The 23,282-nt window shown below is 46.1% G+C and overlaps 3 protein-coding genes across 6 annotated transcripts in view; 1 reads left to right on the top strand and 2 right to left on the bottom strand.

Moving 5' to 3' along the window:
* The window catches only part of LOC310701049 (alpha-2-macroglobulin-like), a 74,360-nt gene extending 72,833 nt beyond the window's left edge, over nt 1–1,527 (top strand). For all 4 annotated transcript variants that reach the window (XR_014522908.1, XM_083491115.1, XM_083491114.1 and 1 more), the window contains one exon: nt 709–1,527. Coding sequence is in view for 3 of the 4 variants with exons in the window: in XM_083491115.1 (XP_083347241.1) it covers nt 709–734 (26 nt within the window). In the remaining variant the exon portion in view is untranslated. The remainder of the gene's footprint in view (nt 1–708) is intronic.
* A 1,576-nt stretch (nt 1,528–3,103) lies between these two features.
* On the bottom strand, nt 3,104–12,162 carry LOC310701179 (vomeronasal type-2 receptor 26-like). The gene is made up of 5 exons (XM_083491610.1): nt 11,716–12,162; nt 10,467–11,255; nt 6,618–6,845; nt 4,776–4,902; nt 3,104–4,396 (listed from the first exon to the last, which is right to left on the bottom strand). The coding sequence occupies exons 1-5, from the start codon at nt 12,121–12,123 to the stop codon at nt 3,483–3,485; spliced, it is 2,466 nt and encodes an 821-aa protein (XP_083347736.1). The 5' UTR covers nt 12,124–12,162; the 3' UTR covers nt 3,104–3,482.
* Nucleotides 12,163–20,900: 8,738 nt separating this feature from the next.
* On the bottom strand, nt 20,901–22,807 carry LOC310699297 (vomeronasal type-2 receptor 26-like; the record flags this gene model as incomplete). Its single annotated transcript, XM_083486944.1, has 3 exons — nt 22,575–22,807; nt 22,230–22,356; nt 20,901–21,817 (listed from the first exon to the last, which is right to left on the bottom strand). The coding sequence occupies exons 1-3, from the start codon at nt 22,581–22,583 to the stop codon at nt 20,901–20,903; spliced, it is 1,053 nt and encodes a 350-aa protein (XP_083343070.1). The 5' UTR covers nt 22,584–22,807.
* Between the last annotated feature and the right edge of the window lie 475 nt (nt 22,808–23,282).

The raw sequence follows: 23,282 nt of genomic DNA, 5'->3' as shown, positions 1-23,282 counted from the left end.
TATGTCCTACCCTACCCTATAAAAAGCATTATTCAAAACAGCAGTTTTCACTTCCCACGAATGAAGGCAATAACACAATAAAATTCAAAACAGTGGCAATGAATTGCATGTTTATGCAAAACCCAGTTCAACTCTTTCATTGATTCAACAAAACGGATGAGTTTGATGCAGTGCTGCCAGATTTTTAAAGCCTGATAGTCATTTACACTTCCAGCACCGCCCCCCTTGCTGCCCCCTTGCCTCTTAGCACCACCCCAAGTCATCCCACTGCCCCCCAGGGCATGGTACTGCCCATTTTGGGAACCACTGATTTAGCGTCCTGGATTAAAGCGACTTGAATGGAGGCCAGGCCTCCTGTTGGGCAGGTTGAGGGGCCACACCTGGGCTGCCAGGTTTGGGGAAGGGCATGAAACGACAGTAGTGGGGCATATGGGGGGGGTTGGAGGGGGGCTGCCATCTGGAGCTCCTGCCTCTGTTTCCCCAGAGCATATTGGGACACTTGTGGGTGAATGCAGTGGCGTAGCGTGGGGGGTGCAGGGGGGGCCGGCCGCACCGGGCGCAACATCTGGGGGTTAGGGTTAGGGGGCGCAAATCCACGGGTTAGGGGGCGCAAATTACTTGCCTTGCCCCGGGTGCTGACAACCCATGCTACGCCACTGGGTGAATGCTTGGCCAAAGGAGATTCTTATGCTCTTTCCTCCACTGCAGGCAAAACTAAACAGGGGAATGAATGATGAAGAATGCAGCCCATCGCTTCCCAGGCGGACTCTGCTGGCGTCTGGTCCCCTCGCTGACCCAAATAGGGCTAATTTAGCCAGCTAGCCCTGGTGGTCGTCTAATGTTTATTGGATGGATTTCCCCCCTAAATTGATTTTTTAATTCTGAATTTATTGTTACTCACGTTTTATACTGCATTTTATGCTGTTTCTTGTTGCATCAATTAAGTGTTTTTAATTTGTTGTTAGCTGCCCTGAGCCCAGTTTTCTAAACCGGGAAGGGCGGGGTATAAATAAAAAAGTATTGTTATTATTATTATTATCTTCCTTCCACCGGATAAGGAGGGGGGACAGAGCACCTGGGACAGAGCAGTGGCTGTGAAGAGGGAAGAAGGATTTCTCCAAATGCAAGGCTCGTCCACATCTCTGCTTTCCCCTGGGAAAAAAGCCACTTTTTGCCGCTGAGTCGGAGCAAACATTGATTGGGTTTTCTCCATCTTGAGGTTTGCTCTGATTTAGCGCTCAAGAGAGGGTTATCCAAGGGAAAGTAGTGGGGTAAAGGGATTTTTTTCTAGAAATGGGACAAGCGGAAGTGTGTGGCCCAATTTGCTTATTCCACCCCTTGATAGTCCCAAAGGTCTGAACTGCAGCCTGCTCTGGCAAAACCCGGAATGACAAAAGGAAGAAGAGGGGATCGCTACAAACTCAGGCACCTCCTCTGTTGTTTTTTCTTTTCATTTTGAGACCCTTCTGTATGGCTTCAATTTCCCTCTACAGGATAAAATAAAAGAGAACCCTATATTTGATTCCAGCCATGTCTCAAGCATATCTCTGCGGGCATTTTTGGGGTGGGATGTGGTGCGAATCCAACCATATTTTTTTTTTTGGTGTTTTATATCCTCTGATGCATTTTAGTTTTCCAACTGGCCAAAATCAAACAGCATTAGGGTTGAGCAGCCAGTTGAGCAGCAAACTCATAAAGCAGGTTGCTGCTGAAGGGTGCATGCGGTTTGTGTGTGTGTGTGTAGCTTCAGATGGAGCAGATGAAAGAACATAAGAAGAGTCCTGGTGGATCAGGCCCATGGCCCTTATAGTCCAGCATCCTGACCTCACAGTGGCCAACCAGATCATAGAATCATAGAATCATAGAGTTGGAAGAGACCACAAGGGCCATCGAGTCCAACCCCCTGCCAAGCAGGATGTCCTCTGGGAAACCCACAAGCAAGACCTGAGCATTATAGATTTTCTTCTCCTGGTCTACCCCCTCCAGGAGATGATGGGAAGAACAATGTGGATTATAGGAAGCATCTGATGATGTCGTCAGAAACAGGCAAGAAGGAAGCAGGAAGAAAGATGTTTGGAAATCAAAGAAAACCAGGCAGGCATGAGAGGAAACAGCCAAAGAGTGGGAAGAAGAAATCCTCTACTTCTCAGGGTGCGGATGACAGAAACAGAACAAAAATGTGTAGAGTGGTACCTCGGGTTACATACGCTTCAGGTTACAGACTCCACTAACCCAGAAATAGTACCTCGGGTTAAGAACGTTGCTTCAGGATGAGAACAGAAATTGTGCTCTGGCGGTGCGTCAGCAGCAGGAGGCCCCATTAGCTAAAGTGGTGCTTCAGGTTAAGAACAGTTTCAGGTTAAGAACGGACCTCTGGAACAAATTATGTACTTAACCCAAGGTACCACTGTATATTAAAACACTTAGACATAACCCCGACTAAAGAACTATGGCAAGAGAAACTGATGGACTACGCAGAATTGGCAAAATTGACACATAAACTACGGGACAAGGACAACTGTGACTTTAAAGATGAATGGGAACCTTTTAAAGGTAAAGGTACCCCTGCCCGTACGGGCCAGTCTTGACAGACTAGGGTTGTGCGCTCATCTCACTCTAGATCCCGGGAGCCAGCGCTGTCCGCAGACACTTCTGGGTCACCTGGCCAGTGTGACGAAGCTGCTCTGGCAAGCCAGAGCCGCACACGAAAACGCCGTTTACCTTCCCGCTAGTAAGCGGTCCCTATTTATCTACTTGCACCCGAGGGTGCTTTCGAACTGCTAGGTTGGCAGGCACTGGGACCGAGCAACGGGGAATCCCCGCCGCGGGGATTCGAATCGCCGACCATACGATTGCCCTGGGAACCTTTTACAAAGTACTTAAAGGAACAACAAAGTGAATAGGACTCCTTGGCAGGTTTTGAATAAACACAAACTTTTTATTGACAATAACCAGTCAGATAAATTAAGGATTCATACAATTCTGTAACATGCAAAGAACAGCATTTGTAGAGAAATCAGAGACTGGAGCTGAGGGAAGTCGGGAGGGAGGGGAGGGTGGGTCATTTTATGGGGGGAAGGGGGAAATGGGGTAATCAAGGATGATATGTTTTAAGATCATATGTTTTGTTTAAATTCTTAATAAAAATATTTTTAAAAACATACATTTAGACACATCAGAATTAAATAGTCATTGCAGGATCCACACAGGGGAGAAACCATATAAATGCACGGAGTGTGGAAGGAGCTTCAGTGTGAGTGAGGAAGGTTTTAAAAGATTCACTGGAACATTGAGTTCTAGTGGACCTCCTTGCAGAAGAAATTCCATAACACTGGAGCCACTGCAGAGGAGACCCTACACCACAGCCTTGTTAATTTCACAAAAGGAATAACGTCTTGGAACCATCCTAGATAAAGATTTGGCCTTATCAGAAGCTATGGTTCTGGTCTAGATATCAGTGGGGACAGAACTTGTCTCCATTTCTAGTTCCTATTGTCAGATGTTTGCATCATTAGATGCTCTTTTGTATTCAGTTCAGGTCTGAATACAATAATGTAGCACTTGGGCATGAAGATGCAGCCCAGAAGCCCAGCACTGGAAGCGAAGATAGAGAAGATCTGCACAGCCACCATGTACTTCCCCTTGGTGCTCAGGTAGGTGGGCACAAAGGACACCCAAACACTGCAGAAGACCAGCATGCTGAAGGTGATCAGCTTGGCTTCATTGAAGGCCCCAGGCAATTTCCTGGCAAAAAAAGCTACTGTGAAGCTGATGGCAGCCAGGAAGCCCATGTAGCCAAGGGCAATGTAAAACATGGCAACAGACCCTTCATTGCACTGCAGGGTGATCTCTCCAGGCTGGGAGTGCATGTCGGAATCTGGGAATGGTGGAAACATTCCAAGCCAGATGGTGCAGATGAGAACTTGCACACTGGAGCAGGAAATGACAATGGAGTTGGCCAAACTCTTCCCCAGCCATCTCCTCACCCTGTTTCCTGGCTTTGTGGCTAGGAAGGCTAAGACCACTGTGATGGTTTTGGCCAACACGGAAGAGACGGCAACTGAGAAGATGACACTGAAGGCAGATTGTCGGAGAAGGCAGGTCATCTTCCTTGGCCGCCCAATGAACAGGAAAGAGGACAAAAAGGAAAACAGGAGGGAGACAAGAAGGATATAGGTGAGGTCCCGGTTGTTTGCTTTGACTATGGGAGTGTCTAGGAATTTAATGAAGATTCCTAACACAATCCCTGTGGTTAAGGACAAGAATAGGGTGAAGGAGGTCAGGAGGGTCCCCAAAGACTCCTCATAGGCCAGGAAGGTGATAATCTTAGGGACACATTGATCTTGATCTTTGTTTGGATGCTGATCTTCTGGACATTTGGTGCAGTGGTCTGCATCTGAAAAGAAAAGCAGTGAGTTCAGCATCATTCATATATCACTATTATCTCTGTTCTGTATTACATTCTGTTATGTTAAGAAGTCCTACATTGCAACAGGAGAAGGAGTGAGAAGATGTGATGAGCCATTTAGTGTCCAGTAGGAGTTAGAATAATAGATTCATATAACTGAAGAGTTGGAAGGGACCCAGGTATCAACTGAGTCACACCCCTTCAATGCAGGAACCACAGCGAAAGAACCTCTGGCAGATAGCCGTCCAACCTCACTTCAACGGGAAGAAGGAGGCACCCCGACCCCATCAGTGTGTACATAATCAGAAATGCTGGCGCTGACATATGAATCCCTTCTCTTTGCCTTCTCCAAGGGCTCCCCTCTTACCTTCCAGAGCAGAGATTGTCCCTTTCATGCACCGTGAGCAACTGTAGCAGCAAAAGGGTTGGCCTTCATGAATTACCTTGGTGTATCCCTGGCGACAGCTTTTGCTGCACCTTGAATGAGGCGGGGTCTGTTCATAAAAGGAAGGAAGTGGGTGGAGAAAGCGAACAGAGAAATGTTTTTATCTTTCTCTTATAACAATAGAACTTGGGCACTAATTTTTTAAATTAGTGTTTTAAGTGGTTTGCAATAGTTCTTCAAATAGTCCTGAAATGTTCTCCATTCTAAATTAAGAATTCTCCGACTCCCGGAACTGTTCGAAAACCAAGGTGCGGCTTCCAATTGGCTGCAGGAGCTTCCTGCACTAAAGCGGAAGCTGTGGAAGCCGTGCTGAACATTTGGCTTCCGAAAAATGTTTGCAAACCAGAACACTCACTTCTGGGTTTGCGGTGTTCAGGAGCCGACTTGTTTGGGAGCCAAGCCGTTCAACAACCAAGGTACCACTGTATGGCTAAGACTATGGGAAAGCCTAGGTTGGCCAGTCAGTCTCTCTGTACATGAGTCAAGAGGCTGAAAGGAGATCCAATTGTTTGTTTGTACTGCTATTACTTGTCAGGAACATCCTACACGGGAGTAGGAATCCGATAGAGACACATGCACGGCTAGCATGTTCTCTCTTTCTTGGTCGGTCGTTCGGGAGCTTCAAAAGCTTTCTCCAGCCCGAACATTACAGCAACCAAGAGGCATCAGCACACTTTAGGATCAGCAGAGTGTTAGCAGTCCGCGTGACAGACTCAACAGCACAGCAATATTGGCTAAACTACTTTATTTACATACTTGGAGTGTTCTGACTTAGCTCCTTCCCCTTTCTCATCAGACAGCAAAGAGAAAGAACAAAGGACAACAGTCCCACATCACGGAACACAGTAATATAAACATTCTGTCTCCGTCACTTCCCACAATGTGGAATGAAAACATACACTGTCATGTGATAAAATAATCCCATGACTGCAACACGGGGCAAGAATCCTAACATTACTATACTACTATATACCATATTTCCCCCTCTATAAGACGCACCAGACCACAAGACACACCTGGTTTTTGGAGGAGGAAAACAAGGGGGAAAAAATATTCTGAATCTCAGAAGCCAGAACAGCAAGAGGGATCACTGCGCAGTGAAAGCAGCAATCCCTCTTGCTGTTCTGGCTTCTGGGATAGCTGCACAGCCTGCATTCGCTCCATAAGACGCACACACATTTCCCCTTACTTTTTAGGAGGGAAGAAGTGAGTCTTATAGAGCAAAAAATACGGTATTTGTTTATACCCTGGCTTTTGCACCGGCAGGAACTCAAGGCGGCTTATAAAAAGATAAAATTGGACAACGCAAGGCAAGGACGTTCATTGCATACCCTCCAACATTTCTCTGATGAAAATAGGGATGTCCTATTCCATGATGATGATGATAATGGTGGTGGTAGTACTAACAATAGTATTTATACCCCACCCAGTTGACTGGGCTGCCCAACATATATAAAAACATAATAAAACATCAAACATTAAAGATCTTCCCTATACAGGGCTGCCTTCGGATGGCTTCTAAAGATTGTCTAGTTATCTCTGGGGTTGGAGAACTCCATACCCTCCAAAATTTCACCCAAGGAAAATAGGGGTGTCCTAAGGAAAAGCGGGACATTCTGAGATCAAATCAGAAACTGGGGTGGCTTCTGTAAATCCAGGACTGTCCCCGGGAAATAGGGACACTATTGTGTCTGTCATTGTCCCCTTCACTTGTTGGCTTTGAGTTTCTAGTAAAAAAAAGAAAGAAAATTAAGTAGGCCTCACCTGGTTACACCACCCAGGCCACACAATGGCATCTGGATCTATAGCAAGCGTTATTGTTGAGGGGCTGTGTCTCTCTGCACTCCCAACCTTCACTTTCTCAATTGATTTATTGGGGAGCACTAACACGTTCACAACATCGAAGGCGGCTGCCAGGTGTCCGTTCTCATCCAAGTGCAGCCCGTCTACGGAAGTATTGTCAAAGTGGAAGTTTCTCAGGAAAGGGTGAAGCTATTATGGCAAAGAAAACAGCAGCATTTGGTATTGCAAACCTGCCCTGTTGGACCTCCAAAATTTCTGAGCATCAATAAGCAAGCATGTTCTGGAACAGCGTTTCCCAAACTTGGGTCTCCAGAAGCTTTTGGACTACAGTGCCCATTGCCCATGACCACTGGTTCTGCTAGCTAGGGATGATGGGTGTTGTAGTCCAACAACAGCTGGAGACCCAAGTTTGGGAAACACTGTCCTAGAATATGAACAGCCCAGCATCCTGTTCTCCCATTGGCCAAACTAATGCCTGTCGGAAACCCACAAACAGTGTGAAGTAATGAGGTCCGGTATGCTTCCACTGCCACTGCTCAGCTTCTCCGGAGTGTAGCAGAGTGTAGGCACACCATGTGCTTTGTGTTTGAGCATGCAGGAAAAGAGAGTCTGTACGCAGCTTCTTCACTAATCTAAGAAGCTTTATTATGTACAGCAGCAATAAATCAGAAACTCCAGAGACAGATGAAGGAGAGTTTGGATTTGATATCCCGGTTTATCACTACCCTAAGGAGTCTCAAAGCGGCTAACATTCTCCTTTCCCTTCCTCCCCCACAACGAACACTCTGTGAGGTGAGTGGGGCTGAGAGACTTCAAAGAAGTGTGACTAGCCCAGGGTCACCCAGCAGCTGCAGGTGGAGGAGTGGGGAAGCGAACCCGGTTCACGAGATTACAAGTCTACCGCTCTTAACCACTACACCACACTGGCTCCCATCAGCATCTTGTCTACCATCTTGGTCAAAACTGAAAGGAGACTGAACACAAAGAACAGATTTCCATATGAGGGAAACCACTCCCCAGTGGGCAAGACGCTTACTCTGAGCTGTTTAAACCTGTAAGCTCTGATTCTCCTCACAAACAGGACCGGAGCACACCTGCAATGCTCTCCGCAGCAGGTATTTAGGAGCAGAACAGGGTCATCATGGCTTAGCAGCCATTGATAGGCTTCTCTGTGGACTTGTCTGTTTTTCTTTTGAAGCCATTCCAATTGGTGGCCATCACTGCCTTCTGTGGGAGTGAGTTCCATAGATTAACTATTGGTTGCATGAAGGAGTGGTTTCTTTTGTCTGTCCTGACTCTCCCAGCGTGGCCCGTGGCCCTTCCCATCATGCAGAGAAGGGCAGAGTGAACTGGTGAGAACTCTTTGGTCCAGCCAAGCGTCCAAGGGGCAGCCTTTGGAATGCAGTGCCGCAGACAGCAATGGGGGCTGGTCAGTTAGAGCAAATGGGGCTCCAGCCCACCAACCTTCAGCCAGGCTCCCTGTGCGCATTTTTACTTTTAACCAACCCAATGGCCGGCATTGCCTCTCAGCTTCCTCCGCTTTGGAATGTTGCATTAGTAGAACTCATCTGAGGCGTTCACAAAGTAAAGGAAGGATTGAACTCTGATTAATAAGAATACACACAGAGGCTTGAACCAGCGAGACTCTGGGAAGGGTGCGTATAATAATCTCTGTCCCCTCGGCCCAGGTCGTTTTATTCACAAAAGAACTTTTTACAGAGTGTTCGTAAGAACCAATCAGATTTCTTCTGAGCATTTCAACAACCCATGTGGGGACAAGTTAAACTAATTAAGCACACATATTTCTGGGATAAACAAAGAACAGAACTACAGAGGAGGACACCTGGCAACCCCAGAGGTGATAAACAAGCAATATACATGATAAGAAGGATGGCCAGGAGGACAGTGATCATTATCACCTTAATGTGAAACCTGTTTCCTGGCCCTAAGATAACATCCTAAGATTAACATATCAGAAAGCTACTTCAAAGAAGCTCGCCCACTATCTTAGATGATCCAGGACGCCTGCCTGGCGAAGCAACTGGCAGTGTACGTGACTTGACTTGTCAAGCAAGAGTGATGGGCAGTAGAGGAAATGGCCAGAGATGCAGAGGGTTATGGGATTTGATCAGAAATTATTGTCAATGTATCAAATCCAGTCAACACAATGCATTAATCGTGGACACAATGGCTTGATGCATATTTTATAATTCCTTATAGTAATCCCACCTCACCCCACACTCTGGATATTTGCACTCCTACACTCATCGAGGAAGAGGATGGGGACGAAACATTCATTTGACTATGCCTGCCATTTACCCCCCTGCCTCCTGCCTTATGAGGTCCAATGACCACAGCTAAGGAGGAAATGATGCTCATTGGAAGAACTTTGGACCCTCACTAACTCTCAGCCTATTGGGGATGGAGGAGAAATTCAATTTCACTTTGTGATCAAAGATGAATTTATCAAATTTGCACGTTCCAAAACAATAAGAGAACCGGAGCAGAGCCAGCCTTCCAAATCTGCACTAAGCCCAATTTCGCAATGCGGTTCCTCCAACCAAACAACATTCATGAACATTTGTATATTGGGGAAAATGTGCCATATCCATGAAAATAGCATACAACATGTTAATTTAGGAGCACTTGCTTCCAGATTTGCGTACATTAATCAAAACCACATACAAAAATGTGTTAATTAGAAGAAATTCACACTAAATTGCTGAAGAATTTTCAGGATGTTTTCATCAGGTTTCATGAGCAACAACAACAACAACAACTGTTGCCCAGCCTCTTCTGGGAAAGAAAAAAAACTTAAACACGTAGCAGAACTCCCCAAAAATAGACCTTTTACTTGCTACTGAAGGCAAATGAGCATAATGGTCACAAATCAAGTACATTCAGGACTGGCACAGTTCATAAAAAGCCAGTTGAAGCACTTACAAAAACTTATAAACTAAGCATACAATATACAGAACATCAAACCAGGAGGAAGAGAGACCCAGGCTCCTTCCGGCCCATATTTATAGTCAATATGACCTTAATTGGAAGAGATAAGAAAACCAGTTCAAGCCAGCTGTACTCAGATTCTCTGAAGGTATAACCCAAACAACCACGAAGCTTCTTTTGTACAGAGAAGCTTCCAGAAACTTCCGGAAACCTCTTGAATGAATTAGAATAGGAAAGATTACTACACATCAGATCAGTACTTTCTGCACTAAGAAAAGCAAACTGACAATAACAACAACATTTTTATTATCTGCACCCTGCCCATCTGTCTGAGTTGTCCCAGCCACTCTGTGCAGTTTCCAGCATATGCAAAAACATTAAACATTAAACATTGAAAACTTCCCTATAGAGGGCTGCTAAATGTTGCTAAAGGAAGGCAGACAACCTAACTTGTGAGGAACACAAATGGAAGAAGAAGAAGAAGAAGAAGAAGAAGAAGAAGAAGAAGAAGAAGAAGAAGAATAGTAGTAGTAGTAGTAGTAGTAGTAGTAGTAGTAGTAGTAGTTTGGATTTGATATCCCAGTTTATCACTACCCTAAGGAGTCTCAAAGCAGCTAACATTCTCCTTTCCCTTCCTCCCCCACAACAAACACTGTGTGAGGTGAGTGGGGCTGAGAGACTTGAAAGAAGTGTGACTGGCCCAAGGTCATCCAGCAGCTGCATGTGGAGGAGCGGAGACGCGAACCCGGTTCACCAGATTACGAGACTACTGCTCTTAACCACTGCACCACACTGGCTCCCATAGAATCAAGGTATTAAATGAACTGGCAATAATGTTAGCAGTGAAGGAGAAAAGAATACCTGCCATGGCTGTACCCTTTGGAAGACCAAGTCGCTTCCACCTCCCCTCACCATCCTCCGGGATCTGGACGCAAATGTAGCCCTTAAGGCAAGCACCAGAGCCCGGACCAAACTGTAAATCATGTAGCTGTCCAGGGTCAAGCTGCCTTCATCAGCCTCCTGATAAATGCTCTCCTTCTTCTCGACGCATCTCATTTGACCTCTCGCCGTCAGCGCATACTTCAAATGAAAGCAACGAAATCCTTTCTTATCAAACCGCGGTTTGACGTTTTCATACCTCGTCCCCCTTTTGAACTGCATTAGGAAGGCCAATGAAGTGTGGATGTTTTGCATCTCAAACATGCGGTAAAGAGCACTCAGGTTGATGTCCTGCAAAGCCGTCATGATCCAAACTTTACCTGCTGTGGGCTGCTTGCTCCTCACAGCCCGGAATATGACGTAAGCTAAACCGAAAACAGATTGAGAGTCCCCAGAGAAAATGGCGACGTTGACTTGCCTCTGCACGAGGAACGCAATCATGGGGGAAATGTTTCTGTACAAAACGAGTGCTGGGATTTTTTCTGAGAAGGCCACGCAGATCCCCTCCCTCGCCAGTACTTCTGTCAAAGTCCTCATAAGCCTCTCTCCGTTGTCATTTTCTGGAACGACGAGGCCAACCCACCTCCATCCAAAATGCTGCAGAAGTTTGGCAATGCCCAAGTATTTGGTCTCAGCGCTTGGGACCATCCGGTAGACAAAAGGGAGCTGAGATTTGTCTTTCAGAACAGGAGAAACAAAATCGTAGCTGACCTGTGGAGAAAAGGAAGGTTTTGAATCTCAGGATAAAGCCGAGGCGTTTGCAAACCTAAAATATCACAACTAGCTATTGAAATGGCTGTTGTCATTTATTGTGTGTGTGTGATTTTGCAATCAAAATCCTAGACTATGCATTAACATCTGCTTCACATGTGGTTATACTTCTTAAAAAAGCAGCCTTAGAAATACAGGATGTCATTACATAATCTGCTTAATCCTGTCTGGAAGTCCGTTCAACTTCCAAAACGTTTGCAAACCAAGGTGTGGCTTCTGATTGGATGATTGGCCCCGGAAACAATGGCAGCAGCCAAAACGGACGTACGGCTTCCGAAAAACGTTCTCAAACCGGAACACTTACTTCCGGGTTTGCAGTGATTGGGAGCCGATTTGTTTGTCAACTAAGCCGTTCAGGAACCAAGGTATCACAGTACCAGCCGCACTCCCCATTTCCTACCTGTGGGGTTTTGTAGATGCCCAACATATTTGAAATCTGGCCAGAGATTTCAGAGTCAGCCCCTTCGAGGACAGCCAACAGGTTATTGCGCCTTCCGCAGCCATAGTTTGGGATGTTTGCTTGCCCAGTAGAGAGAAGGTCTATTGTAGCATCATAAGTCGTCCTTGCATCAAAGTAGTTTTCGTAGATGTTGTAGCCCAGAGTGATGTTGAGCAGGAGCCCAGGATCCCTGCTGACTCTCTGAGTGGCAAATATGAAGGGCAGGAGCTGCCTGAACTGCACGTTTGATAACCTGCAACAAAATTTGTGTCCCACGTTTAACAACCATCCAGCTAGACGAATACCCACAGCATTCAGCCTGGCTCTGACTGTTAACTGTCTCTCACTTTGCTGGTGTTTGAAGCGCATTCTGTGTGTGACATCATACACTGATGTCACAATGATACATCTGCATTTATCCATGGTAACGTCACTGGCCAACAAACTCCAGCAACTAGGTCACCAGCAGCCTGGCTCTCCAGCAAACATAATGTTTTAATTCATAGCCTGAGCATGAAGAAGAATATGGAGATCATCAGGGGGGTTGGGCTGAGTGCTTACCAGTGTGTGGATGATACCCAGCTCTACCTCTCTTTTAAATCAGAACCAGTGAAGGGAGTGAAGGTCCTGTGTGAGTATCTGGAGATGGTTGGAGGATGTATGGTGGCCAACGGGTTGAAGTTGAATCCTGACAATCCTGTTTTTGGAGGGACAGGTGGTGGGCTGGTATGGAGGACTCCCTGGTCCTGAACAGGGTAACGGTGCCCCTGAAGGACCAGGTGTGCAGCCTGGGTGTCATTCTGGACTCACAGCGACTCATGGAGGCGCAGGTCAATTCTGATCTGCTACACAGGTTGAGACTGTCTTGCCAGAGTAGTGCATGCTCTAGTTACCTCCCACTTGGACTACTGCAATGCACTCTACATGGAGCTACCTTTGAAGGTGACCTGGAAACTACAACTAATCCAGAATGCGGCAGCTGGACTGGTGACTGGGAGCGGCCACCAAGACCACATAACATAAGATCTACGTTGGCTCCCAGTACGTTTCTGGGCAAAATTCAAAGTGTTGGTGCTGACCTTTAAAGCCCTAAATGGCCTTGACTCAGTATAGCTGAAGGAGTGTCTCCACCCCCATCGTTCAGCCCGGACACTGAGGTCCAGCTCTGAGGTCCTTCTGGCAGTTTCCTCATTGCGAGAAGTGAGGTTACAGGGAACCAGGCAGAGGGCCTTCTTGGTGGTGGCGCCCGCCCTGTGGAACACCCTCCCATCAGACGTCAAGGAAATAAACAACTATCTGACTTTTAGAAGACATCTGAAGGCAGCCCCGTTTAGGGAAGCTTTTAATATTTGATGAATTATTGTATTTTAATATTTTGCTGGAAGCCACCTAGTGTGGCTGGGGATGTTGGAATCCATGGTTTACGTGCAGCTTTGCAAGTGTCTCCACAGCCTGGGAAGACAGAGCATGAAAGGAATCTGCCTAGAGATAAGGAGACCCAGCAACAGCTCTGTGATTGGCTGAGGTCCCTCAGATAGGCAGCATGACCTATGATACTGCTTGTTAGAGTGGTTAGTGTTGGTGAGTGTTGAGGAGTTGCTGAGAGTGAAGAAGTTGTGTTGTAAATAGCAACTTGTAGATAGACTTGTATTTTTGCTGCTGTATATAATAAACTACAAGAATCAAGTTGCTAGTCGTCAGCCTTGTTCCTGATTGTTGTCTTGCCTGAGACATCTCAAGAGTTGCCTAAAAACGCTGCAGTACTCTGCTATACTCTGCTAAGCTGTGCAACAGGCAAAAGCACTTCAAAAGTTCACCAGGGGAAACCCAGCCAGCTGGGAGGGGTATAAATAATATATCATCATCATCATCATCATCATTCAATGACAACACCAGTCAGTGAAGCGACATATATTGTATGCCATATGAGTTTGATTGATCAATTGAGTTTACTTCTGCACTGCTATTTTTCTAGAAAAAGAGGTGTCTTCAGTCACCATGAACGCCTCCCTCATTCTCTTATAACGGCAATGGCACCCACTTGAGAGGAGCCGTGACTGAGTTCCGGCAGGTTCCGGCTGATAAAAATGCCATGTTTATATGTCATTTTCCCACCATGAGCTGTGCCCAAAGCTGCTTACAGCCAACATTCAAAACATCAACATACAAATATATACAAAATACAGAGCATGCCAGCAAATTGAAAAACTGCCAAAAAGCTGAAGGATTTTGAAGAGATAAGGGATTTATTAACTGGCGACAATTTCATCAATTAAATGATATTTTCAAGACAGATAAGAAGAGGGGTTTCAGTCATGAGACCTCAAGATTTGAAAAAGATTTGTTGGAAAATAATAATAAAAAAACCTGTTGAAAATGTATGAATTGCTTTTGGAATGGCATACAAAGGATGAACAAGTTAAATCTGTAATGATACACCGAGTAAGGGATTTGGGGACACAATATCCAACTTTCAGATTGGGAAAGGTTATGGAAAACTGATTTGAAATTCTCGGCATGTTGTACACTGAAAGAAAACTGTATGAAAATGATGTACAGATGGTATTTGACTCCCTGTAAGTTAGCAAAATTGTATAAGACATGTACAAATATCTGTTGGAAACATAAAGAAAAAGAAGGCACCTTTTATCATATGTGGTGGTCTTGTGAGGTAATAAAGGCATTCTGGGAAATGATATAGTCCAACCCCTTGCCATGCATTGTTTACAATTTTTACATTTTTAAATTTTTGCTTTGTGTTTTTTAAAGCTGTGAACCATCATGAGATCTTCAGGCGAAGGCTGGGCATACAAATTTAAGTAAAAGTAACGATGATGATGATGATGATGATGATGATGATATTTTAATTTAGGTATTTTGTGGTTTTAGTATATTCTGATTTTAACCTGTGAACTGCCCTGAGACCTGCAGGCATAGGGTGGTATATAAATCCTAATAATAATAATAATAATAATAATAATAATAATAATAACAACTTTCTGCCCAAAGAGGGGATATTGTTCAGTTTTAGGACTAGAAAAAGAGAGAGATTGGGGCACAATTGGAACGTATGAAATCAGAATCAGCAGGAATTGCAACAAATCCACCACTGCCCCTTAATTAAAGGTAAAGGTACCCCTGACCGTTAGGTCCAGTCACGGACGACTCTGGGGTTGCAGTGCTCATCTCGCTTTACTGGCCGAGGGAGCTGGCGTTTGTCCGCAGACAGCTTCTGGGTCATGTGGCCAGCATGATTAAGCCGCTTCTGCCAAACCAGAGCAGCGCATGGAAACGCCGTTTACCTTCCCGCTATAAAGCGGTACCTATTTATCTACTTGCACTTTGACGTGCTTTCGAACTGCTAGGTTGGCAGGAGCAGGGACCGAGCAACGGGAGCTCACCCCATCGCAGGGATTCAAACCACAGACCTTCTGATCAGCAAGCCTAAGAGGCTCGGTGGTTTAGACCAGTGTTTTTCAACCACTCTTCCGCGGCACACTAGTGTGCCGCGAGATGTTGCCTGGTGAGCCGTGGGAAAAATTAAAAAATTCGAAAGATTTTTTTTTTTAAGTCAAATTTTCGATTGGGGCGCTGTCCCCGGAGGGAGGCGAGCGAGTCGGGCGGTGAGAGGCGGGGCGGCGGCGGCGAGGAGAGGCCGCCCAGCGCGGGGCTCTCGCCGTTTGCCTGCCTGCGAGCTCGGCGGGCAGCGCCTCTGTCCGCAGCGCCCGCCTCGCAGCTCTCATTCCCTGCCCCTGCCAAAGCTCACCCAGCCAAGCCGCGCTCTCCTTCCTGCCTCGCTTTGCTGCCTCCTCCCCCCCAGCCCCAAAGCTTGGAGGTTCCCCGGCGCCGACCTGCAGGTTTGACACCCTTCTCACACCTGTTCGCGCTCCTTGCACGGAATGGGGCGGATGGGGAGGAACGGGGCTCGCCGCTGCCTCCGCTCGCCCTCCCCCCCTCCGCCGGCGGTCCCGCGATTCTTGGCTTTTTGGCAGTTGGCACAGAAGGAAGGCAAGGGGGAGGGGAAAAAATTGAAACTTACACTTTCGTGCGTCCCTCCCGGCGTGACGCTGCGCGCTGACGTCACGGGGCTGTAACGTGCCCCACATGGTGGTGTGCCTCGAGATTTTTTTCATAAAACAAGTGTGCCTTTGCCCAAAAAAGGTTTGGGAAACACTGGTTTAGACCACAGCACCACCCGCATCCCTGCAATTACTTACGCCCCTTAATTACTTACGGGTAATATCTCGTAGAGGGAGTCTTGGAGAACTTGATCGGGAGTAGAATGACATTGGTGGCAGATACAACCCCACTAATGATGTAGTCTGCTGCTCTGTAATAATTCAAGGGGTCTGTCTGGTTGTTTATGAAATTCAAGGGGCATTTTGCCACCGGCATCTCACAGGTTGTCCGGGAAAAGAGTATCACCATCAGCACAATCTGGATATACCTGCCACAGCTGCCGCCTCTGGGGCTGCTCTCCATGCTCTTGAAAAGCAGCCAAAACCCTTGGGCAAAGCTGAGACTGCAATGACTCACAGAGGGAATCTAGTCATGGCTACAGCGCCACATGGGACGTCTCAACCTGAATCAGCCCCCTGCTCCCCACCCCTTCCTAATTGTCACCCAAGGCTCTCGGTGGCGCAGGAGGTATTTATGCCGCAGGGCTGTTGCTGCAAGAAGTTTCACCTCCTTGCTGTCAATTCTGATGTTTCTGTTATTGCTCTAAATTGCGATCTTTGGGAATGCCCTTGAGCATTGGCAAGGCGATGGAGAATAAATCACTACAATTTTGATAACTAGCATGGGATGCATCACCTCTGCAGCCTCCTGGACTTTCTGGGCGGGTTCAGTTGTGGAACTTGTTGGGGGGAGGAATCCTGCCCCCCAACTTCTCCCATATTGGGATAGGTCAGAGGGGCAGGCTGGACCTTTAACCAAGAAATCTTCCAAAATCATCCATCTTCCACCATTATTTCTATGATTTATTATCCATGCCCCAGAGACATTACAAGAGAGGAATGGAATGAAACCTTCCCACTGGCAGAGTCCCTGCCTGCCCCAAATCACAGCCAAAGGTCTCAATGTGCAGGAGGCATTTCAGGCATGTGAAATGGAGTTGCGTCACGCTGCCTCATTTTTTATATTACTGTGATTTGTCGCCAAGTGAAGTTTGGACCAGAAAAAAGAGTAACAAATAACTGTGATTTATTTACTTTTAATTATAATCAACAGCTCTGCACTTTCATGGATTCTCCGTGTGGCTCTAGGAGCAGCTGCAAAGTTGGAGGAAAACATGTTGGTGGAAACACGGATTCTGAGAAGGGTCAGGGAGGGGAAAGGTGAAATTGGTCTGACCTTTAGTGGAGAACCACCATAAAATAATGGCGGTTGTGGTGGTGATTTTATTATTTGTACCCTACCCATCTGACTGGGTTGCCCCAGCCACTCTGGGCGGCTTCCAGAATACAGTCGTACCTTGGAAGTCAAACGGAATCCGTTCCGGAATTCCGTTCAACTTCCAAAACATTCATAAATGAAAGCACGGCTTCTGATTGGCTGCAGGAAGCTCCTGCAGCCAATTGGAAGCCATGGAAGCCCCGTTGGATGTTCGGCTTCCAGAAATTGTTCGAAAACTGGAACACTCACTCCCGGGTTTCGATCATTCGGGAGCTGATGTGTTCGGGAGCCAAGGAGTTTGAGATCCAAGGTACGGCTATAGTCAAAAGCCTGATAAAACATTCAACATTAAAAAGCTTCACCATGTGATATGCCAGGATCAATCTATTCATTCAGGGTGTATATGTGACCTACCACACATTGCTGAGCATCATTAAAATGTGAAACTGAGTCACCAAGAACAATATCGGTCTCCTCAGGGAAGCAGTGGTGGCTCAAGATCTCCAGCTGAGATCGCAAGATAGGGTAGCTGCAGAGGTGAGACAGCTTCGTCTGTAACCTGAGATGTGAGATGTTATTCGATGGGGCTGGGGATACGGGCTGATGTAAGAACACAAGAAGAGCCTGCTGGATCTGGCCAGCAGCTTAAGGTTTAAGGTGCTGGTTTTGACCTTTAAAGCCCTATGTGGCCTAGGACCCACGTACCTACGGGACCGCCTCTCCTGCTATGCCCTGTGGAGGACCTTAAGGTCCACAAATGACAACATTTTGGAGGTCCCAGGTCACAAGGTGGTTAGATTGGTCTCAACTAGGGCCAGGGCCTTTTCAGTACTGGCCCCGACTTGGTGGGATGCTCTGTCACAAGAGACTAGGGCCCTGCGGGACTTGACATCTTTCCGCAAGGCCTGTGAGACAGAGCTTTTCCACCTGGCCTTCGGTTTGGACTCAGTCTGGCCCTTATGTTTCCCTCCCCTTATGGTCTTGATTTATCAGCTACTTTTAAAATGAGGCTGCATTATAAATTGCATTTTAACCTGTATTTTAAATTGGTTCCCCCCTTATGTTTTTATTGTAATTTTATCAGTGTTAGCTGCCCTGAGCCCTGCTCTGGCCAGGGAGGGTGGGGTATACATACATACATACAGTGGTGCCCCACAAGACGAACGCCTCGCGAGACGAAAAACTCACAAAACGAAAGGTTTTTTCGTTTTCGAGTTGCCTCGCAAGACGAATTTCCCTATGGGCTTGCTTCACAAAACGAAGCTTGCCCCGCAAGCTCCAGGGACAGCGGGTCTTCCCCGCTGTCCCCGGACCTCTTTTGAAGCAAGGGGCGGTGGGGAGAAGCGATCTTCTCCCCGCAGCCCCAGGTCCGGGGACAGCGGGAAGCGCAGCGCGTCTTCCCCGCTGTTCCCAGACCTCTTTTGAAGCAAGGGGTGGCGGGGAGAAGCTATCTTCTCCCCGCAGCCCCTTGCTTCAAAAGAGGGGACAGAGCGGCACTTCCCCTCTGTCTCCGGACGGTCTCCATAGGAACGCATTGATTGATTTTCAATGCATTCCTATGGGAAACCGTGCTTCGCAAGACGAAAAACTCGCAAGAAGAAAAAACTTGCGGAACGAATTAATTTCGTCTTGTGAGGCACCACTGTACATACATACATACATACATACATATCATTGAGTATTCTGTTCCCACACCTGTGGGAAGCAGGCACTGAGCCCCAAACCACCCTTGCCTCCTGCTGTCTGTCTAAGACCATGGAGGCAGAGCAGAGGAACTTAGCATAGGTGCCAACTGTAGGAGTCCGTGGTCCCTTGCCCCCTAATAAATTTCTTCTAGGGCATCAGTCCCTTCAATATTTTTCCCCCCATCACCCACCCACCTGCCTGACTTCCCACCTGCCTCCCTCCCTCAGTCTCAAGAGCGCCACCTTGCCGCCATGATTAAGGGGGGCCGCCGCCGCACAACATACACAAGGATCAAGCTTACATTGCACAATCTGCTCTTGCTGTGAGCACATGTCGTCCAACATGCTGACATGCCACCCGAATGCCACATGGGCTGCTCAGTAAAGGTGAGCATGTCTCATGGCATGTGCACACATCCGCTGTGGATTTTGGGGGTGTTCTGGTCCCCTCCTTGAATTTTTTTGGGGGGGCTCATCAAATGCTTACACAAAACAATGACTTGGTACCTAAATACCAATTGACTGTTGTGGCGTTTGCCCGTTCTTTTGGAAATGTCTGTACAGGGGGAGAGAATGGGTTAATAGGTAGACCAATAGAAAAGTCAGAGGCGGAGCCTGCCTGTTTATAAAAGGGCTTAGTCTGAGATTGAGTTAGTTGGTTGGTTGAGAAAGGCAGTTGGGAAAGCAGTTGGTAGGCAGTTGGAAACAGAGAGACAGTTAGTGCAGTTGGTTCTTTTGTGAGAAGAGTTAGACTAAAGTAAGACTAAGAAGGTAAAGACTAACAACGTTTTGAATGCAGTTAAAGCTTATTTGTGTTTGCTTTAAAAAGTCAATCCTTTATTAGGCATAGCAAACCACACATTATCAAACAAACACCGTATACAAATTGTGCAAAATACGAGCTCAGCATAACAAGGTTTGTCCCAGTCAGATCTTTAACTCCAGAGAAAATCAATTTGCATAAATAATACAATATAACACTACCACATCACCACTAAGAACCACTAAAACTCTTTATAATGGCCCAGTATTTGTGTTTGCAATAAACTACACTCTTCTTTGTTAACTTAAGAACCTGACTGAGTCTAAGTGATTTACTGGAGAGAACCTTGTTGGTGGCAGCGGATTAGTGGTGTACGGGTCAATGGTCTGTGAGAAGACTGGGGGCTCCGTACGAATGCCACAACCGTTGACATGCAAAGTCATAAAACATGTCTCTTACAGATACCATTGGTTTCCCAATAGTGGCTATGTAGCAGAGGTGCTTTTTCTCCTTTGTGATGAACCTGTATCACACAGTACACTGCTTTCCTTAACACCAGGGATGTCCAACAGACCAATTGCGATCTACTGGTAGATCCCCGGGAGGTTTTGGTAGATTGCGTTCGATCACTGGATCACTTTCCTTGGCGTTGCTAAAATTGAATCCTTCCCTGTTCCCTCGTCCTGCCCTCCACGGATATGCAGAACGGGATATGGAGTTTACTCAGTGAGGCCTTCAGTCTTGCCAGTGATTTGTTGGTGAGTGGCTGTTCCTCTTTCTCCCCAAAAAACCTTAAAAACAGGACTTTCCTCCTCCCTAAAAAAAGGTCAACAACTTTGACCTGAACCCCACAAAAACGGGGGTAGATCACTGCCAGTTTTTAATTCTGTAAGTAGATTGCAGTCTTTTGGGAGTTGGCTACCCCTCTTTACACCAATCTTCATCATGCCTTGATTTCTGGAAAGAATTGCATTTTGTGACATAGTTTCTACGCTGACATTTTACTTCTTTATCAGAGGCCAACTATGAATGTCTACTTAGACAAGCGAGAGATCTGCAACATACCACACAGTTTTTTGCACATTTGATACCTACAAAATATTAAATCAATAGAACCTGTGGGCATTCCATGGTCACCATAGCCTCATCTTCATTGGCCATGACCTATAGCCTTTGGGACATTAGTAAAGGGAAAATATTTAAAATAGCAACACATAATAATCACTCACAAGTGAAATAGCTTTTTTTTTTTTTTACTTCTTTGCTGAACACAGGTGTGTAAGATGGGGGGGGGGGATCTACTAAGAATCAGATGCCATCTTTAGTTTTGTTGTCAGATTATTCTTTATATTCAAGTTAGGCCTGAGAATAATAATGTAGCACTTAGGAATGAAGATGCAGCCCAGAAGCCCAGCACTGGAGGCCAGCATAGAGAAGACTTGCACGGCTACCATGTATTTCCCCTTGGTGCTCAGGTAGGTGGGCACAAAGGACACCCAAACATTGCAGAAGACCAGCATGCTGAAGGTGATCAGCTTGGCCTCATTGAAGGCCCCAGGAAGTTTCCTAGCCAGGAAAGCCACCGTGAAGCAGATGGCAGCCAGGAAACCCATATAGCCAAGGGCAGTATAAAACATGGCAACAGACCCTTCATTGCATTGCAAGATGATCTCTCCAGGCTGAGAGTTCATGTCAGAATCTGGGAATGGGGGAAAGAACCCCAGCCAGATAGTGCTGATGAGAATTTGGACACTGGAACAGGAAATGACAATAGAGTTGGCCAAACTCTTCCCCAGCCATCTCCTCACTCTGTTCCCTGGCTTTGTGGCCAGGAAGGCCAGCACCACAGTGATGGTTTTGGCCAAGACAGAAGAGATGGCAACAGAGAAGATGATGCTGAAGGCCATTTGTTGAAAGAGGCAGGTCTCTTTCCTTGGCCGGCCGATGAAGAGGAAGGAGGTTAAATAGGAGAGAAGGAGAGAGACAAGGAGGATGTAGGAGAGGTCCCGGTTGTTGGCTTTGACTATCGGAGTTTCCTTGTATTTAATGAAAACTCCTAACACAAAGATGGTGGTTAAGCACAAGAATAGGGCAGAGGAAGTCAGGATTATTCCCAAGGGTTTTTCATAGGCCAGGAAGTTGATAATTTTAGGAACACATTTATCTTGATTCTTGTTTGGATGCTGGTCTTCTGGACATTTGGTGCAATGCTTTGCATCTGAAAAGAAGAACAATGACTTCAGCATCATTCATATGTGCGCAATTAGTCTGTTACATTCCACAAAAGACATGTTTTGTTGTGGAAATTTACATTCCAACTACATTTGAAAAATAGACTAATAGCCTGTTCCAGTCACTGTAATGCAGATTAATGTGTTAATTGAATTGCAAAGGGATAGCGGATACATCAAAATGGCAACCAATCACATGTAAAACACTTGGGGCATTGGTAATGGAGATGATACAAAGAAATGACATTATGGTGCCTGGGATTTCTGGATCCTTAAACACCCACCAGTCTACACATAAGACCATTTCTTTCAACTCCACAAAGGTCTAATTCATCCAAAAATATCTAAATATAATTTACCCATTCCTTAAAGGCTGCCCTTTCCTCTGGAGACACTTACCTTCTTGGGTAGAGATTGTCCCTTCCTTGCAGGGAGCGCAATCATAGCAGCAAAGCTGCTCTCCTTCCCGGATCACCTTGACATACCCAGGCTGACAGTTCTTGCTACATCTGGAATGAGGCACCATCTACTCATAGACAAAGGATCAATAGTGAGGGCTATTTCTATCATGCAAAGTCACAGGAAGTAATAGGAAGGGAAAGTAAGGGGATTATGGGAGGTATTTTCAACAGGATATCATAAGCAGTTTAGACCTTGATTTTGGCTAATTATATGTATAAAAATGCAGTTTAATGACTTCTCTGCAAGAGGCTAGTTCATTCAGTTTGCTGTTCTCAACCTAACCTGCTCCATGGTATTCTGAATCTGCTGACCTCAAGGATCCACTCTGAATGCAGATCTAACTTGATCCCTGCCTCATCTCTGTATTTGTTATTTCCTTCAAGTCTGTTAGGAACCTTAAGTAAAACTTAAGGTGTTAGAAGATATCTGAAAAATCCATGTCACTGATATGGAAACCACACTTTTGCAAAGCTAGAGGGTGACCTTCAAAGGGGTATCCGTGAGACCCTGTTTCTCTCCAGCTTTGTGTTTTTTAAAGCTGTGAACCATCCTGAGATCTTCAGGCGAAGGCTGGGCATACAAATTTAAGTAAAAGTAACGGTGATGATGATGATATTTTAATTTAGGTATTTTGTGGTTTTAGTATATTCTGATTTTAACCTGTGAACTGCCCTGAGACCTGCAGGCATAGGGTGGTATATAAATCCTAATAATAATAATAATAATAATAATAATAATAATAAACAACTTTCTGCCAAAAGAGGGGATATTGTTCAGTTTTAGGACTAGAAAAAGAGAGAGATTGGGGCACAATTGGAACATATGAAATCAGAATCAGCAGGAATTGCAACAAATCCACCACTGCCCCTTAATTAAAGGTAAAGGTACCCCTGACCGTTAGGTCCAGTCGCGGACAACTCTGGGGTTGCGGTGCTCATCTCGCTTTACTGGCCGAGGGAGCCGGCGTTTGTCCGCAGACAGCTTCTGGGT

The sequence above is a fragment of the Podarcis liolepis genome (assembly GCF_965112155.1).
Source record: "Podarcis liolepis genome assembly, chromosome: 2".
Classification (NCBI taxonomy): domain Eukaryota; kingdom Metazoa; phylum Chordata; class Lepidosauria; order Squamata; family Lacertidae; genus Podarcis; species Podarcis liolepis.
Note: the sequence above shows the minus strand (reverse complement) of the source record. Positions and strands in the feature narration are given on the sequence as shown.

What these genes read in the sequence shown, in the direction of transcription:
- LOC310701179 (XM_083491610.1), bottom strand. Translation starts at nt 12,123, where the DNA reads ATGCGCTTCAAACACCAGCAAAGTGAGAGACAGTTAACAGTCAGAGCC. An exon ending in GCATCTACAAAACCCCACAG is followed by an intron (nt 11,256 to 11,715) that starts GTAGGAAATGGG and finishes TTTTCTCCACAG; the next exon opens with GTCAGCTACGATTTTGTTTC. An exon ending in GACAATCTCTGCTCTGGAAG is followed by an intron (nt 4,397 to 4,775) that starts GTAAGAGGGGAG and finishes TTTTCTTTTCAG; the next exon opens with ATGCAGACCACTGCACCAAA.